Here is a 20,206-nt window from a genome sequence, read left to right on the forward strand (position 1 = left end):
ATACTTCCATAAAATAAATTAAACATCATACGTTTTGAACAAAATATTGTCAGGTTGTGCCTGACGGATTTTACAAACTGCTCTGCACAGCCTAACCACACAGTTGTAACCGCTGATTCATGTCATCGTTTCTTTCAAAAACACTATCACAACTTTTTTTCGTTTTCTACCTTAACACGTAAAGTAATAGATTTAATTTAAAATGAGCATAACATGAGATGGGTAAAAACCTGGTGATTTTATTCAGATATACGTATTATTACATTAGTAATCTCCTATAGAGGAAGAGATAACTTTTTAGCTAATAATTTTAGCTGAAAATATGATTTACATAAAGAAAATTGAAGAGAATGATATATGCCTTCAACTTTCCGCCGTCTTGACATATATAGATGATATGAATCTGTATAGATTATATGAATCTTATCGAGCATTATGTGAAAATATCAAGGTTCTAAAAAGTGTGAAACGTTCCGAAGCGCGGATGTTGAGCTCCAAGCTTTTCAAGCTTAAGCGAGATTAACACATTCTTAAGCGTGAAAAAACGCTTTTTATCTTTAATGTATTTGTAATTATCTCAAACCAATAAATAGATAAAATAATACATAAATATGATAAATTTAAGTCTGATACATTAATTATCATATTTATAAGAGTATAAAAATCTCAAAACTACAATCTTTATTTGTTTTTGTTACTAGACCACAATAAAAAATACTAAATATTTGTCAAATCATTATCAGACATGCTTAATCATAACTAATATTATAAACCTAATTTCTTATTTTAAAATAAAAAGACATATCTTCAAAATAAAAAATTTAAAATAAATAGATGCGATTAATTGTGCTTAAGAACACTAAATTAAATGTCTTAATTACGTTTAATTCGGTCAAACTACAGTTTGACCACTTTTCTTCGAAGCGGGGTTTTTTTTTTCGAGCTTCAAGCTTAAACGGACTTTTTAGAACATTGGCAAATATTGGTTAAAGATCTTGATCATCCTTCATGCATTTAATATCACATATTAACATAAATTAATTAAAAAAATTTAATTGCTTGATTAAATCACGCATTTATTAATTTAATAATAACCACCATAATTATTAAAGAAGTTAATAAATTAAATAAACATCTTTTATTTAATTTTCAATTTATTCAATAATAATTGATTTCTTGTAAAACTCATTTTTACTATAAATAATTAAAATCATATTCTAATTATTTATTTTTCCATTAAATTATTAATTTACCAAAATTTGATCTTAAAGAAAAATTGAACAAATTTTCCTAAAATATCAATTTTATCCAAAATTTTGTAAAATCAGAAAATCGCACCCTATGCCCGAACAATTCAAGCCCATGACCCACCACGGTGCCCGAGACATTCCCGGATACCTGTCCGCCCTGTAAAATCGGGCGCTGGCAGGCAAACTGTGCGTGCCCTGCGGGCAGGACGGGCAGGTGTCTGGGAACGTCTCGGACACCGTGCTGGGTCATGGGCTTGACTGACCACTGGCTGCATGATCAGATCGGGCATTGGCGGGCACACTGTGTGTGCCTTGCGCGCAGGACGCACACACGCAACGCACGCAGGGCCATGCATGGTCTGCCCGGGATAGTTCCAGGAAGTTCGATTTTTTTTTTTCGGATTAAAATCAAAATTTTAATGGTGCATCAGTTTTCTATAGAGAACTTGGCTCTGATACCACTATTGGATCACTGTTTACTCACACCAAGGCGAAGTTTTAAAATTTTTGTTTCAACGTTCGAAACGCTTTTTGCGCGTGTTATTAATTAAATAATTGTGAATTTATTACACTCTCGATCGACGATCAGACAGCGCCGATGTACCGAGGGTACAAGTCATGTTCATATAATGGAAATTGACAATTTCGAAGATTAAAAATTTCACTTACCATATTGGCAGCTGCCAGTTTTGTGAACTTCTTCACCAAAACTGGCAGTTCAACTCTCCTTCGTCAGTTATCAGTTTTGCTAACTTCCATTTGTTCCATCTTATGAAATCAACTTATAAACTCACTTATAAGCTTCTGTTTGATTTCCATCAAACTACACTCACCAAATTCAACACTTTGAATTTTGATTATCTCAACGGGAACACATAATCCGATACTTGTGTGACTCTCAATGATTCATGGATACAGCTAGCCGTGGGTTCACATTATCATGTGATTCAGAATAACATATATCCTCATTCGGGCTTACACTAATTAGTCTTATTCTTTAAATCAGCTCCTTGATCAAGAATGTCAAAACTCATTTCTGATTGCACCCATCAGATCATGATAAGAGCGTTTAGTAGCATCATGCCATGATCCTCTAGGTATCGCTGATAGTGCCTGTAAGAACCCTAAGTCATGATTTGCATACAGTACAGTCCCTTCATCACGTATATCCAAATCGAATATGCAACTATTGGTACATCGAGAGTTGCATATGAATTCGATAACGATATGATTTATCTTTGAGTACTACAGTGGCATGGTATGGGCAACTAGGAAAAACACTTTTACCCTAAAGCACATTTGTTGCTCTGGCCAGAGACTCCTTTCACTAACAACTTGTCATATCATATAGGATATCTTCACCCGTAGACAAACGGTGAATCCTCGACTACAATACATTTGTTCCTACGTATTTCGTAACTAGACCCAACCTTGCCACTTAATGATCCTCAATGGAGTCGGTAAATGGATCAAAGTACATACTAGTATGTATAGCCCCTGAATTGTCCCAGATCAAAGGACTGATGGTGTACAACCATAACCGTAGATTATTCCATTCGATAATTGATAACCACTTGGGCAGTCCAATGGAGGGTTATTCAGTGCATCATCATATGATCAGTCATCTGTATGAATGGAGATTTCCATAACCTTGCCAATGAAATACGACGTTTACATCACAGATGCTAGTCTCAAGCTCAAGCGATCTTTATCCTTATTTTATTCGACTAGGAACTTGTTTAGAATATATGATACACTTCCTAATGAATTTCATGATCTTATATTACGAGACAGATCTCATGATACTTAATGTATATTCAAGGACTTTATCTATGCTGCTTGCATGTACATACAGATAAAGCGTAATGTCATAATTGATTAAAATTGTAAAATATTATTAAAATAAAGATCGTTTTATATTAGAGTCAATAAAAGCTCAAGCTACAAGTCGATTTGATGGACACATATTCTAACGATTACAGTCTTTTTGGTCCATTAACTTGTTCAATTTTGAGTTTTACTCCAGTTTTCAAAGTTTAATTCCTGTACATTAACTTTTAATTTTAGATTATTTTGATTTGAATTAGTTAATAAACCAAAAAAAATCATTTTTTCCAAATTAAAACGACATAACAAGTACCCTTTAACTTAAAACCATAACTAGCAATTTTTCGGTTCTAATTTATGTACAAAAGTCGATCTGCATATAAACCATGCACGGGCGATCTAGGGCAGATTGAGTATGAAAGGAATCTGCGATTCCAAATTAATTAATATTTTATTTTGCATTTCATGATTTGTTTCCCTAGATATACTTAATCGTATTTTTGGGAATTATTCAAGATAATTTGGGAAATTATCCATAAGATATTTTCACTAGCATTGTTTGGTGTAAACGATTTACATATTTCCTAGTGATTTTTTTGCCACGAGGCATCGCACAAATATTTGTACTTATGCCTGATTTATGTCTGCTCTCTCTTTACTCAATAAAATTATTCATGTGTGTTCATAATTAATATCCGCTGCAGTGTTGTTTACTGATGGTGACAACACCTAAGCACAACACCAAATTTTGATACATTATTTATTAAATATTTCCCGTACGTTTATGAGCGACAGCCCTTTCAGAGTAGTACTTGGGAATCATACGTGATTGCAAAACAATCTACCAGTACCTCGGTTTGTGCATAAACTATAATTTAGGCATAAAAAATTTCATATTTGGGCTTGCTAAACTTTTGATATTTTTTCTGAAAGATTGCTTAAAATTCTACTTTATAAAATAGTGCTCCCTTTTGTATAGAATAATATGACAAAATTATATTGAACTTTTATGGAAGCAAATGCAAAAGGTAAATGTTCCTGTTCATTCAGAGAAAAAATATGAACTGTCTGATACATCGGGACCAAGAAATATGAATCGGTGCTCTCTCTCAAGTGACATAAATCTCACGTTTATACACAATGCACCCCTTATAGACATTCGTTGTAGTCACTCAACTGTAATGGTAAAATTATGGGATCCATCGTTACTAGAAGTTCTTGGTAAAATTTTCTCCTTCCCATTTTGATTTTGCCTCATTGCATGTGCATCATCAGGGAACTTATATTTTGACAACGAAGCAAGCTCGTGGACTGAATCTGCGATCTGGGCCGTGCAAGAGACGATTTCTATGAGTAGTGAAACAACTGTTGCAGCAGGGATTATGTCAACCAGATCTGTATCAGGCCATAGGCTGGTTTTGAGTAAAGATTTCAGATTCTTGGACACAGTTTTTGCGTTAGATATGTGTAGATCAGCTGGAGTTGCCCGAGTCATATTCTTGATTGCTGTTGATAGCTCGGCTAGAGCACAGCTACATTCTGTGCTTATTTCCGTGCATGATTCTTGAATCTTTTCTCTGATTTCCTTTGGCGCCTGCAGAAATAAGAAAAACTTTTGATAACCATATCGTTTTATTGCTGAATCACTTAGACCATGGGTTGTATTACACGCTGCATGCACAATGATTCTACAATTTTGAAAATCTAATGCTAATAGGCCGGTGAAGGGTGCGACGCATCAAATTATACACATGAAAGCTTCAACTTTGGTGAGTGAAGGATGCATTATTTCTCTCTAGCTTTAACAATCTTTTCTGATTCAAGAAAATCTCAAAAGGTTAGTGCACCTGGATCTCTGAGTTGAGATAGCCACTTAATGCTTTGATTCGGTACGCACATTCTCGTGTGGCGGTTCCAACCTTTAGGTATTGATCCCAAGGTTGACGGTATCTAAACTTACCATGCCTCGGCTCCCATTTTGCATAATTTGCCTGCAGTTGAATAAACTCACTCAAGTTAACCAATGATCACACTATGGTTTCATCCAAGATTGGGAAGGGATTAATTTTTTCTGTTGCTTTCTTCGATTTTGTATTAAAGACAATCTTAGATCAAATCAACCTATGTAACTCACCAGTGATTCTTCAGCGCCTTGAGAATTCAGAACAGACTTATACTCATCAAGTGATGCTTCCATCTCTTGATTCTTTTCGTCGAGCGACTTCAAGTATTTACTTCCAAAAACTGTAAGTTCCAGTCAGACTCGAAGATTAATCAATCCAAACACCAAAACAAGGATACAACAATGATACTAGTAGAGAAACAGATTGTGCCGAAAAGAAAAAGGGAAAAAGTTGTACCTTCCAAGAAAATCCCAAGCTTTTCAATATTAGCAGCAGTGAGGCCATGTAGATCTTCACCAGCCCAAATCGGCCTTAAAAATACACAAATGAAAACTGAAACAGCACCACCAATCAACACTGTGGATAGCCTAACATATGCCATATCTAAAACTTCATCGTCCCGATATCCCGATACACATATCAGACTAAATGTAAGGATAAAAATCATTAGCCCATAATCATATCTTGCCTTCAACTTAGGATGAAATCTCAGAAATGTCACCACAGCAGCTGCATAACAAACAAATTCAAGAAATTAAAATTATGTCACCGTAGCAGCTGCACGAGAAATGAACATTCCGATTCCATGACTCGCCTCTGGACGAAATTTTGGGGGTCCGAGTTTACCTATCAACAAGACAGATAGACCTAGGAAAATAGGCTCGGCTTTTTCCCCTGAAAAACTTGCTAATCTATGTGCTCCCAATCCTAACGCACCACCTAAAAGTGTTGCAATCCCTCTGTTCACCCCTCTTCCAAGTGTTGCTCCTGAAATTTAGTTATACAAAAATTTTCCATCCATCAAATGCATAAACAAGAACAAGATTTCAACAAAAAAAAAACAATAGCAAATTCAAACATACCAGCAACGTATTTCAAAACTATACAGAAGAAAGATTATATGAGTTTTAAAAAGTTACCAACTGAAAACTCGAAGACCACAACAACAGTCATCACCGCCCACATCGCAGAAACACCGAAACCATCGTATATAGGATCATCAAAATAATAGAATAACGAGACTAAAGTTATGGCCAATCCAACTTTAAATGAATGTACAACCCTTCTTGGATCCTCATCCGCCAGTTTCTTGGCATCTTTTCCGGCATTAATTACCGCATTTGTGAACTTATTTGCAACACCCTTTACCCAAGTCCACGCAATTTCTGCAAATCCAGATTTTTCAGTGGCCATTTTCATTTCCCAGTTAATGTTGCATGAACCCAACGAACGACTTTTGGGTTTTATAAGCAGGAAGAGGCACAAAATCACTGCTTTTGATGGTACGTTGGCCCTATGTGATTATGCTACCTGGAAGTTTCATGGCCAGCTTAAATCTGCTTTTCCTTTTTTCTTTTTTAAAAATGAAGTATGCTTTTTAATTGGAAAATCAAATACGCCACCTTCGGTGAGAAGTTCCTGTACAACCGTCCTACGTACGTAGGTTTACATTCGTCCCATGTTGGTAGGATTATGTGTGTTTTTACGCGGATTTAAACAATTATTGAAAAACAAATTTTACAAAAAAAAATTATTTGACCTTTGTTCAATTAATGCTTTTGTTTTGTTTTGTTTTTTTGTTTTAGATTCTTAATCTACGCGTATTATACGGGATTTCCCGGATGAAACCAGTGTTGCAAAGCTCCGGTTTCTATTCAATTAAAGTTTTAGACTGATAAAAAAATTATTGTAAATAGTCGATGTATTTAATAATAAGAAATAATACTAAATATTAAAACTAAATTATATATTTAGGAATGAAAAAATATGGTCAAGATTGAAGTAATTGTTTTAACTAAATTAAGTAGGAAATTGTACGGAAATATGTGAATTGTTCATCACTTTAATTAAAATTGACTAAATTTAGAGCTACATTTCCACCATGCATGCTTTATCCCATAGGATATATTAAATGCTCAATAAAATTGAAGTTAGTCAATTATGAGAAAAATCTGTAATTGTGAATTGAATTTATTAAGTGTAATTGTGAATTGAATTTATTAAGTGTAATTACAGATCTTCTATTAAATTTAGAGATATCATTTATATAGATCTTCTGCATATTAAGACTTCTTTCTTCTATTACTTCTCGAACAAAGTGAAATTGGACTCTAATGTGTTTAGTCTTGGAATGAAAGACTGGATTCTTTGCGATGGGCAAGACACTTTGACTTTCACAATAATAATAATAATAATAAAATATTATCTTGATTGTGTCCGATCTTCCCCAATAATTATTTAATCAATATTGCTTCCTTGCTATCTAGAGTAGCTGCTATATATTATGTCTCTGTTGTAGATAATGCAAGTTTGAAACCTAGCTTACTGCTCCCATGCAAGTGTAAACACATAACCAGTATTAGATTTCTTTTTATCAGGATCACCTGCATAATCTAAATAGATATAGCCCCTGAGTGTAAAAACCGATCCTCCTTAACATAATGCAGCATTTGAGGTACCATTAATGTATCTAAGGATCATCTTAACAGTACTCTAATGCTCTCGTCCATGATTCACTATATACCAACTAACTGCTCCTACTGCTTCAGCAATGTCTGATCTTGTACAAATCATAGCGAACATCAAAATTCCCACTGCTGATGCATATTGTTGCATATTTTCCGCTCGCAAGCGCATAGTTGTCAAGTTTTAATATATGTGAGTAGAGTATCGTTTCCACGATGAGTGTGTATGTAAAAATATATCAGTACTTGTAATTAAAATAGTCACGATTTTATCTAGAAGAATCAATTAACGGTTTGGTTTGCTTAACAATAATTAATTGCAATAACTATTAATAAAATCACCAAATCGAGAAATATCAATGAGAGAAAATATCTTGAGAAACGATTTCACTAAGTTTCCACAATAATTATTCTCGTTTGAATATATATTCATTAATTTCATTTATTTAATGGCCAAGAATACTTAATTATTTTATTCCTCATTTCCCAAGTGACGAATAAATTGATTCATTCAAACTTCGATCCAAACATTTCTAATAAGAATCTAAGTTTAATTGATATATGTAAACGATGTTCTTACCTAGGCCTAGCTAAAGTTATACATCTTCCGAAAGATATAAACATTCAACGATGTGTCTTTAATGATCTATAATCATAGTCCCTCTCTCGAGTTGTAGAATTAATCAGACAACAACAATTTATGGCCAGTAAACTCAATTCAAATAAAAACAAAGAAACACAATTAAACCAAAATAAATTCAATCGTATAAACAACCAATTCAAATTATCGTATCAACAGAGCTACGTCATCCTCTAGAATGAAATATTATTTCATAACGAAATCTAAACAAAAATAAGACATATTCGAAGGTTTAGACATCGCAACACAAGAAATAAAAGGGGTAAAAGATTAGATGACAAATCAGAAGTGGTGTCTCTGTCCCCAAGGTCGTCGTTCTTCGTATTCTTGATCGATCTTTATGCTCCAGATCGTCTCCCACATGTGCGGCTGTGTCTCTCGCGGAATTCTCCTCTCAAGAACAGCTCTTCTTCTTCTGAAAACCTACTTTTCCTTTTTATGTTGCATCCAAGCTGTAAACGAAAACCCAATTCTCGAATTTTCGCCGCCATTACTGTCGTGCAGCGCCTCGGCACCCGTTTCTTGATTTTGTGGTGCCGTGGCACTGACGTTCTAGCACCTAGGAGCTTGATGCTCGGTGGTCTAGCGCTGCAGCGCTGATTGTCAGCGTCTAGGCGCTTATCTTTCGACCATTCATGCACTGTTGTACAGCGCCTAGGAGCTTGGTCTGATCCTTGAATCCTTAGCGCTGCAGCTCTTGATCCTTGGCGATGCTGCCCTTGTCCACAAACATTTCACGCTAAAAAACACCTCTAGTCACCATCATTCGTCCAATGGTGTTTTATCTCCTGCACGACACAAAAACAACAGATACCAAACGTAATTCAGTTTGAAACTAACATAATTCAAATTGATTCTCATATAAATTAAGTTCAATTCTTGCACTTATCAAAACCCCAAACTTGAACTTTTGTTAGTCTCGAGCAAAAAATAAAAATGAAAATAAGAACTCGATCAAAAAGTAATGCGAACGATTATAAGTCATGGGTATGCAAAAAGTGACATTGGCCTCCGACTTATCTAATTTCATCTAGTTCACGATCACTCAAGAGTCACATGCGTGTGTGATATGTCAATGTTCATTTACCCAATCGAATGCTCAAATAAATCCACAATGCCCACTCGCCTTATAAACTAAAGAAATCTTCAGCTCAGTTCAACACACACTTCATTGAAATGAAAATCAATTTACACAGATCACAAAGGACTTTATTGGTGATTATTTGGCTCATAATATATTCAACACAATTATACCCAAAAATTATGTCAGACAATGAGATGCTGACATGCACATGATTAAATTTCATACTTGCTAACCATGTTTCTCAGCTATCCATAGGTTTGACTTGAACAACTTTCTCCACTATTATATTGGATAAATGTGACAATGTTAAGAGGTCTTGTAGGATTATAACATTAGGCTAAGGCTCAGGGTTACAATAAAAGGTATGAAAATCAAAATTTGAGAGAAATATTTGAATTTTCATCATTTTCACTCTCATTTCATTCACCATCACTTTTCGTTTTCTTCTCATTCATATCCTCCATTTCCATATTTTTTTTCTTTTTCACCATTTTTTGATTCATTCTTTTTTGTTGTTTTTCTTCTTCTTTTCTTTCTCAACTCCTTTATAAAAATTTATTTTTCTTTTTCTTTTCAATGAGTATTTGAATCATTTCAACACCAATGAATTTATTTCTCTCAAAATTAAGTATGATGATAAGTGTATAAGCTTCATTTGGTAGTTGTTGTGGGATATAGAATAGGTACAACTGGGGGCTAGTTGTATGTTATTGACACACACCACTTGATTTTTAATAGGCCCAAAATAGAACACTAGGGATATTTCATGTTCATTTCGTAGGCTCGAAGGCTCAAACGGTTCCAAAGATTTCTTAAATCATTCTTATATCACATATTATCTGTACTTCGTCTCGAAAAGTGTTCAAACAAGTTTTAGATTACCGTCAATCCATTAGTCATCTCATACAAACCAATCACATGCATCGTTCAACCAAAATGATATATGTGATAGGTACACAAAGAAAAGTCAAGTATCTCAATCAACTCGAGGCTCAATGGGCAAACAGTCGACAATAAATAATGAAAACATACCCAAAGATATTGAGAAAAATTGGCTAGATCATGTGTGTTTGCAAAAGTGTCATTCAATGTCATGTAAGAATTACTAAAAAATCATATTTTCGTTGTCTATTTAGCATCATAGGTATGTAAATTGTCTCTAAGCACCGATAATATCAACAAATATGACAGTGCAAAAAATTGTGACTCCCAAGTTATCATGAACACATGTATTCAGAACCACAACATCATTCTCGTCATCGGCCACACAACGACTTATCCATGACTTTTTTTAACTACTCTATAATGCAATCATTAAAATGATTTTTTGAAAACTCAAAAGCGACTCGACTAGACTCCCTACGAAATTAAAACACTTTAGCTACTATGCAGGAAATAACTAAACATGCAGTCCTTACAACAAATTAATCAACTCTAACTAACTTAAACAAGTAGCAAATTCACAACCCCCAAACTTAAGTATGTGCATTGTCCTCAATGTACAGTAATAAACCAAGAAAAAATGGGAGGACGTTGAAACGTCTGCTTAATCGTTTTCTTAAAAAGTACTAATTTTTTTTTTAAAAGCTCTCAAAATTTCGGCCATTACATATACATATATAAATAATTTGAAAATATCTTGCACCATTTTAAAATAAAACATCCAACTAGTAATTGAAAATCCAAAAGAAATAGTCAAAACATGAAATCGTTAATCGTTTTACCAAACCTAAAAAGCAATAAATGTTGAAAAGTGTAGCCCTTACTATAACTCTCAAAATCTCTCAAAAAATAAATAAATAGTCGTAAAATCTTTAATGTAATTCAAAAACTTAAATGCGGAAAATAGAAACGGTGGTCCTCGGGTTGTGTGCACCTTCAATCCAGTCAGGTTATCCATCAAGACCTCCAATATCATAATTATTAATATTACCTGCATCAATCACACTTAGTGAGTCTAAAGACTCAACACATCATATCCTTGATAACAAGTAATACGTAATACAGTTCACATACAACAGTGAAAAATACTTATACTTAAAATAATATTTTCATATTAATTCATAAACTTTAAACATAATCATTTTCATAAACATTTTCATATCAACATAATCATATTCATATTCGTATTCGTGTTTGTTGAATTCAGATCGTGATTGTGACTCGTATTCTTAATCGTATTGGGCGATGGATCCATCTAGAGAAAACCACAGTACGGCGGCGGGAACACCAGCGACACTCTCACCGGTCAACCGGGCCTTGGTCAACGTATTAACATATTCGTATTTGTATTCGTATCCAAGGAAACACGATCGTCGGGCTCCCACTGGGACCATAACCCTCACGATATTTCCAACATACCATCGTATTTAGTCACAATCCCTTCACATCCTTCAACATGTAGTATTTCCACCATTTAATAAAAACATGCATCATAATATCGTTTTATTTTGAAACCAAGCATTCAACATGTCTTTTAAACCTCCATAATTCCATTATTAAATCACAAAAATCATAAACATTTAAAAATCGTATTTTAACGTATAAAATTTCATAAACATGTGAAGTAATCATATTATCATATAAAACAGTATTTAGAGCACTGCCACGACGTTTACTAATTTTTAGGTGTAAAAAAGACCGTTTTACCACTGAACGTAAATTCTCACGTTTTTGACTTTTTCTTAATTTCGTTAACTCAAACATGTCCCGAATAATTATTTAAGTTTAAATTAAAATTTTCATAATTTTATATTGCTTAAATACTAGGCTTTTTAATTAACTCGTAACTTGTAACGTCTGCTCGTTTTAAAATGCGGAAATTTTTTTTTTTTTTTTTTTGAGCTATCATTTTAAAAATAACATTTAAAAGATCATATTTATTTAGCAATGAAAATATCGCAATTAGAAATAACAAATATCAATGTAAATGTAAATTAGTAAAAGTCATGAAAATCCTCAACGTAAATAAAATGTTTAACTCCTCTCCCAAAAACCATCACTCAAAATGCGGAAAGACGTGCGGTCCTCGGGTTATGTCACCGCACCAGGACTGCTTACTCAGAGTTCAGCACCTCCTGTCTCCTGCTCAACATGTTCACCTGCATCACACACGCCTAGTGAGTCTATAGACTCAACACGCCTGTACCAGTAGTAACGAATACATATACGTAGCACACAGCAGTGAAAAATAACATAATGAACATACATTTCATGTCAGCAGTAAAATCGTATACATAAACGTGTCCTGTCAAAGCATGATAAAAAATCATAGCATGTATGATCGTATCAGCATATACGTGATAAATTTCTTAATTTGAATTCCGTTCATTAGCTGTGACCTTCGTATCATCGTGTCATCATGTCAGTCGATGGATCCATCTACGTGTAACCGCGGTACCCGGCGGCGAGGGACATCAGCGACGGCATTACCCGCCCACTGAGCCCGGGCCTTACATGTCATCGTGTCATCGTGTTAGTCACAACTAAATCACTTCCTTCAAAACGTGTCATCATGTTCATCACTTAATAAAAAGAATGCGTATACATAATTTTTCCTTTAAACCAAGCATGCACCCTAATTATCATAATAGCGTAAAAATCAGAAACATGATGCATAAACATTTAAAATATCATGATTTGTGCTCAGGGCGCTGCCAGGACCAAATTCTCACCCCGGACGCAAAATGACCATTTTACCCCTGGAAACCCAAAAATTATCGTTTCGCCCCTGAACCTCTAAAATTGACCCGAAGCTTACCAAACTTCTTAAAATATCCCAAAACATAATTAAAAGTATTCCTAGACGTAGACTCGAGTTCATAATACAACTTAATCGATTCGTTTTAAAACTTGGACCGGGGTCCCGGTTTTAACCCGAATTGAACCGAAACTAAACCAAATTTTCCCAAACTTAACCCATCCTTAAAACACACTCTAACAGCCCCTAATCTCCCCAAAATCAGCCCCTTAACTCACGGATAAACCTGCTGTAATAAATGATTTTTCTCGGCCACCCTTCCCTTGAGCAATCACCAACTTACTCATGACCCAACCCCTCACACATCGGTCCTCCCCTACAACACCACATGTCCAGCCCTCAAGACACACTATTAGAACCTTAGTGACTCATCTAAAACCAAACTTAAATAAAATAAAATGAAATGGCTGCACACTAAACGTAGGACCCGATCGCCCCTCTTGCTCCAAACTCTCGGCTCTCCACTCGTGCACGTCCAGAAGATTTCTAAACCTTATACCAGCGACTTGACACCACCAGCAACCTCTAGATACTCAAGAACCGCGGCCCCTCGCACCAGGAAATCAGTAGAAAGAAAGAAAACGTGAGAAAGACAATGAAACATGCAAGTTTTCATGTAAAGTTCCTTCAAAGATATTGCATGACATAGATCATAAGCTTTTCCTAAAATACTGAAATTTAAAGCGAATATATGGCGTGTATGATGTAGAAATAAATGATACATGCGTGCCTTATGATGCGTGGAAGAACAAGAATGACTTGAGGGAGCCGGAGATTATTTCTTTGCAACAAGAGGCCAAAAACGTGGCCTTGAGCTGGTGTGTTCTCTGAAACCGAGGGGGAGGAAATTTTTGAGTGGGGTGTCGGCTGCTGAGAGGTGCAAAGTGGCTAGGTTTAGGTTTAAGAGTGCATTATATAACAATTAAATGACTAATTAACCTATTAATGGGCCCTAATATTATTTCAAAGATTTAAAACCGAAATTTAGCCCAACAAGCCTAAAAGTGGGCCCATTAAATCCCAACGCACTCCTGAAAAATATTTCGTGTTGAAACGATTTTGAAAATATTAACCGAACTATTAAAAAGTCCCCCGACTCGATAAATTTTGCGTACTGTTAAAAATAAAACAATGCGGGTAAAAATACCCAAATAAAATCTCATTTTTGAAAAATACACTTAAAATGTTTTTAAATTAATATATAAAATAAATCGTGTAATAAAATAATTTTCCTGAGAAATCTCCGGACTCCGATCCTCGATCGAACGTGAAATGCACCTAGAAACCCTAATGCATGAACTTTTAAAATTTCATGAATTAAATCCTATCATGCATGAATTATGCATAAAATAATTAAGCACAATTAAAAAAAATAAAAATCCTAGATTGCATGCACTTAGGTTACGCTAATTAAGTTCCTGGACCTTACAACTCTCACCCCCTTAAACAAAATTTCGTCCTCGAAATTAGAACATACCAAATAACTCCGGATAGCGACTCCTCATCTCGGTCTCTGTCTCCCACGTGGCCTCCTCCTCGGAGTGATTCAGCCACTTGACTTTGACCATCTGGATCACCTTATTTCGGAGTCTCTTTTCCTGTCTGTCCAGAATCTGCGTAGGTCTCTCCTCAAATGATAAGTGCGGTGTCAGCTGAAGTGGCTCATAGTTAAGCACATGTGAAGGATTCGACATGTACTTTCGCAGCATGGAGACGTGGAACACGTTATGAACTCCCGACAGATTCGGCGGTAACGCAACTCTGTATGCGAGTGTCCCAACTCTCTCTAGGATCTCGAATGGTCCGATGAATCTAGGGCTGAGCTTGCCCTTCTTCCCGAACCTCATCACACCCTTCATCGGTGCGACTTTCACAAAAACATGATCCCCTACTGCGAACTCAAGATCTCGCCGTCTCTGATCGGCATAACTCTTCTGACGGCTCTGTGCAGTCCTCATCCTGTCTCTAATCTTGGCCACTAACTCTGCCGTCTGTCTGACAATATCTGGGCCCAACTCTGCTCGCTCACCTACCTCATCCCAGTAAACTGGCGACCTACACCTCCTCCCGTACAGTGCCTCGTATGGAGCCATACCTATCGATGCCTGATAACTGTTGTTGTATGTGAACTCCACCAGAGGTAACTTCGGCTCCCAGCTGCCCTGGAAGTCGATCATGCAAGCTCGTAGTAGATCCTCTAGAATCTGAATCACCCTCTCTGACTGACCGTCCGTCTGAGGATGAAAAGCGGTACTGAACAGTAGCTTCGTACCCAAGGCCTGGTGAAGACTCTTCCAGAACGCAGACGTGAATCTCGGATCCCTGTCTGACACGATGGACACTGGAATCCCATGCAGTCTGACTATCTCTCTGATGTACAGCTCTGCGTACTGAGTCATAGTGAATGTCTTCCTGATCGGTAAGAAATGAGCTGACTTAGTGAGCCGGTCAACAATCATCCAAATGGCATTGTATCCCCCAGTAGCCCTCGGAAGCCCTGTCACAAAATCCATAGTAATGTTCTCCCATTTCCACTCGGGAATAGGGAGTGGTCTCATCTTCCCTGCAGGTCTCTGATGCTCTGCCTTGACTTGCTGACATGTCAAACACTCGGAGACAAACCGCAAAATGTCCCTCTTCATGCCCGGCCACCAATACAATGACTGCAGATCCTTATACATCTTCGTACTCCCTGGATGGATGGAATACGGAGTGTTGTGGGCCTCACCCAGGATATCTGCTCGAAGAGAATCACTGTCAGGAACCCATAGGCGGTCCCTATATCTGACTATGCCATCCACAACTGCGTACAGTCTCTGGCCTTTAGTCTCGTCTCTCTGTCTCCACTTTTGTAGCTGCTCATCAGAAGTCTGCCCTGCTCGGATTTTGTCCCTCAGAGTCGGCTGTACTGTCAGAGTAGCAAGATTTGGGGCCTCGCCCCTGGCATAAATTGCAAGCTCAAACCTCTGAATCTCAGTCTGTAGCGGTCTCTGCACTGACAGATGGGCAATCACTGCGTGCTTCCTGCTCAGAGCGTCTGCGACCACATTAGCCTTACCCGGATGGTAGCAAATGTCACAATCATAATCCTTAACCAGCTCAAGCCACCTCCTCTGTCGCATATTCAGTTCCTTCTGAGTGAAGAAGTACTTCAGGCTTTTATGATCTGTGAAAATCCTGCACTTCTCCCCATACAGATAGTGTCTCCAGATCTTCAGGGCAAAAACCACTGCTGCTAACTCTAGGTCATGAGTCGGATAATTCTTCTCATGAACCTTCAGCTGTCTGGACGCATAGGCTATCACTCTGTCCTGCTGCATCAGAACTGCGCCCAAACCAAGCTTCGATGCATCTGTATATACTACAAACTCTCCCTGCCCTGATGGCATAGCTAGTACTGGCGCTGTGGTCAAGGCCTGCTTCAGTCTGTCAAAGCTCTCCCGGCACTCTGGTCCCCAAACAAACTTGGCGTTCTTCTTCGTCAAAGCGGTCATAGGCACCGCAATAGAAGAGAAGCCCTGGATGAACTTCCTGTAATAACCTGCCAATCCCAAGAAACTGCGGATCTCTGTTACGCTCTTCGGAACTGGCCAATCTCTGACTGCCTCTACTTTGCTGGGGTCGACCTCTATACCATCCTGAGATACGATGTGGCCCAAAAATGCCACTCTATCGAGCCAGAACTCACACTTGCTGAACTTGGCATACAGTCGTCTATCCTGTAGAGTCTGCAATACTGTCCTTAGATGATGACTATGCTCCTCCCTGTTCTTCGAATAGATCAGAATATCGTCAATGAAGACTATGACGAACTGATCCAAGAATGGCTGAAACACGCGATTCATGAGATCCATGAAGATCGCTGGCGCGTTCGTCAAACCAAAGGGCATCACCAAGAACTCATAGTGCCCATAACGCGTCCGGAAGGCGGTCTTATGCACATCTGCCTCCCTCACTTTCAACTGATGATATCCGGATCGAAGGTCTATCTTGGAGAACACTGAAGCTCCCTGAAGCTGATCAAACAAATCCTCGATCCTCGGCAGTGGATACTTATTCTTGACTGTGATTCGGTTCAACTCTCTATAATCGATACACAGTCGCATGCTGCCATCTTTTTTCTTAACAAATAGCACTGGCGCGCCCCATGGGGAGAAACTAGGGCGAATGAAACCCTTATCCAGTAGATCCTGAATCTGATCCTTGAGCTCCTTCATCTCTGCAGGCGCTAATCGATAGGGCGCCTTAGATATTGGCGTTGTCCCTGGCATGAGCTCAATAGAGAAGTCCACCTCTCTGTCTGGTGGAATGCCTGCAACATCGTCAGGGAACACACTGGAGAAATCACTGACTACTTCCACATCCTCCAGTCTCTGGCTGGCTGGCTCTGTCACTGACACTATACTGGCTAAGAACGCCTGACAGCCTCTCTTGATAAGCTTCCTCGCACATATGCAGGAAATGACGTGCGGGAACTGCTGGTGTCTAGCTGCCTCGAAAACAAATGGCCTCCCACTGGGCGGTCTGACAGAAACTGACCTCTGTCGAAAGTCTATGACTGCTCCATGAGAAGAGAGCCAGTCCAAACCCAAAATGATGTCGAACTCCGGCAGTGGTAGCACTATTAGATCTGCGTGCACCGAATACTTCTGTAACCGAAGTTCCAATCTCTTCACTATCCGGGAGGTGAACATCTGGTCCCCGGATGGGATCGATACTCTGAAACCCAAATCCATCGCTACTGGTATGATTCCTAGTCGCTTCACAAAAGATTCGGATATAAATGAATGCGTAGCCCCTGAATCTAGCAATCCATGCGTGGCTACACCTGCAATACATATCCTCCCTGCGACAAAACATACCATCAAATCTGATAGAGTTGAACTTAAGGAACTTCTTATCGGCAACAATCCAAAAACCCTCGAAAATTCACTGAATTAACCCAAATGTCATTCCCCAAAATTTGACATTCCTCCTCAGAAAATTCAAAAATTTCAAATTAATCCTCTTAAAGTTCGAAAATTGCATTTCGGTCCTTAAATTATCTGTTATTACAATCAGGTCCCTAAAATTTCTCATATTAAACAATTAAATTCTTACTCCCAACCAAGTAGAACATGCATCCTAAATCTTTCTAGGTTATAAATTCCCCAATTGAGTCTTCAAACAAGCATAAAATCCATGTAATAGTACAATAATTTAAAATCTTAAACCAAAGGGTTACCAGTAATCAATGTCGAGTCTGGCTCTTCCTCAGCCTCCTCGGCATGCATCACATATGCCCTGCCGGTAGTGGGACCCTTATTCTGAGGGCAATCTGCAGCCTTGTGCCCCTCCTGTTTGCATACGAAGCATTTATAGGTGCCCCACATGCATTTGCCATAATGATATTTGTTGCACTGCTGACACGGCGGTCCCCCCTCCTGCCTAGGAGCCCCTGGTGCCGGGGGTGGTCGCTGCTGTCCTGGCCCCCTGTGCTGTCCCTGGGGCTTCTGCTGCCCCTGCTGTCTCTGTGGCCCTGTGTACTGCTTCTTCTGTGGCTGTGCACTGGACTGGGCCTGATGCCGCTTCCGCTGCATCTCAAAATCTATGTCCCGCAGTGCCTGCTCTGCCTGAAAAGCGCAGGCAGTGGCCTCATCATAACTCGCCGGCCTCATCAGCATGACGTCTCGGCGGAGAGTAGGTCTCAGTCCATCCAGGAAATGCCTCAGCTTCTGGGCGGCATCCCCTGCTATCATGGGCACGAAGTGGCAGCCCCTGTCGAACTTGCGGATAAACTCCGCCACTGATAAATCTGTCTGCCTGAGGCTCATAAACTCTCTCGTCAGGCGGCCCCTGACGTCAGCTGGGAAGTACTTCCCGAAGAACAACTCTCTGAATCTGGCCCATGTGAGAGTAGCCACATCCACTGCATGTGCGGCTCCCTCCCACCACAAGGACGCATCATCCCTCAGCATATAAATGGCGCATCTGGCCCGGTCGCCATCCCTCACCCCCAGGTAATCAAAATGCAACTCTAACGACCTGATCCAACCCTCTGCAACAAACGGATCAGTAGTACCCCCGAACTCCTTCGGGTTGAGCCTACGGAACTGCTCAAAGATGTCAGTCTGCTGTCTAGGAGCCTGTTGCACCTGCTCCAAAAGTCTGGCCATACCCTCTAAGACTCGGGTAGCTGGGTCCCCTGGCGGTGGTGGTGGAGGACCCCTGCCACCCTCTGGAATATCGTCCACCCTGACCATCCTAGGCTCACGTCTGGGAGGCATATCTGAATACAGTCCAATCAACACGTAACCCATCATGCAATTAATCTAGTTTTGAAATTAAAGAACTTTAAATCGTAAAACAGTTAAACATAAGCAGTAACTCATCATAATGCATAAATCATGAAATCATGCAGGTGATAACAATAAATCATTTTAAAACAGTAAAATCGTAAAGCTTACAGACTTGAGGCTTTGAAGACTGAGCGGCAGAAGCTGGCGGTGGCATAACCCTATACAGGACCCTTGCTCTGATACCAACTGTAACGTCTGCTCGTTTTAAAATGCGGAAATTTTTTTTTTTTTTTTTTTTGAGCTATCATTTTAAAAATAACATTTAAAAGATCATATTTATTTAGCAATGAAAATATCGCAATTAGAAATAACAAATATCAATGTAAATGTAAATTAGTAAAAGTCATGAAAATCCTCAACGTAAATAAAATGTTTAACTCCTCTCCCAAAAACCATCACTCAAAATGCGGAAAGACGTGCGGTCCTCGGGTTATGTCACCGCACCAGGACTGCTTACTCAGAGTTCAGCACCTCCTGTCTCCTGCTCAACATGTTCACCTGCATCACACACGCCTAGTGAGTCTATAGACTCAACACGCCTGTACCAGTAGTAACGAATACATATACGTAGCACACAGCAGTGAAAAATAACATAATGAACATACATTTCATGTCAGCAGTAAAATCGTATACATAAACGTGTCCTGTCAAAGCATGATAAAAAAATCATAGCATGTATGATCGTATCAGCATATACGTGATAAATTTCTTAATTTGAA

General features: G+C 38.3%; 2 protein-coding genes across 2 annotated transcripts; both read right to left on the reverse strand.

Annotated features, from left to right (window-relative positions):
* Nucleotides 1-4,101: 4,101 nt before the first annotated feature.
* LOC140834092 (aluminum-activated malate transporter 2-like) lies at nt 4,102-6,494 on the reverse strand. Its single transcript, XM_073198728.1, has 6 exons — nt 6,121-6,494; nt 5,828-5,968; nt 5,438-5,710; nt 5,212-5,321; nt 4,925-5,068; nt 4,102-4,671 (listed from the first exon to the last, which is right to left on the reverse strand). The coding sequence occupies exons 1-6, from the start codon at nt 6,398-6,400 to the stop codon at nt 4,246-4,248; spliced, it is 1,374 nt and encodes a 457-aa protein (XP_073054829.1). The 5' UTR covers nt 6,401-6,494; the 3' UTR covers nt 4,102-4,245.
* A 5,881-nt stretch (nt 6,495-12,375) lies between these two features.
* On the reverse strand, nt 12,376-19,465 carry LOC140833426 (uncharacterized). Its single transcript, XM_073197765.1, has 2 exons — nt 18,374-19,465; nt 12,376-12,490 (listed from the first exon to the last, which is right to left on the reverse strand). The coding sequence occupies exons 1-2, from the start codon at nt 19,449-19,451 to the stop codon at nt 12,450-12,452; spliced, it is 1,119 nt and encodes a 372-aa protein (XP_073053866.1). The 5' UTR covers nt 19,452-19,465; the 3' UTR covers nt 12,376-12,449.
* Nucleotides 19,466-20,206: the final 741 nt, after the last annotated feature.

The sequence above is a fragment of the Primulina eburnea genome, chromosome 6 (assembly GCF_022965805.1).
Source record: "Primulina eburnea isolate SZY01 chromosome 6, ASM2296580v1, whole genome shotgun sequence".
NCBI lineage: Eukaryota > Viridiplantae > Streptophyta > Magnoliopsida > Lamiales > Gesneriaceae > Primulina > Primulina eburnea.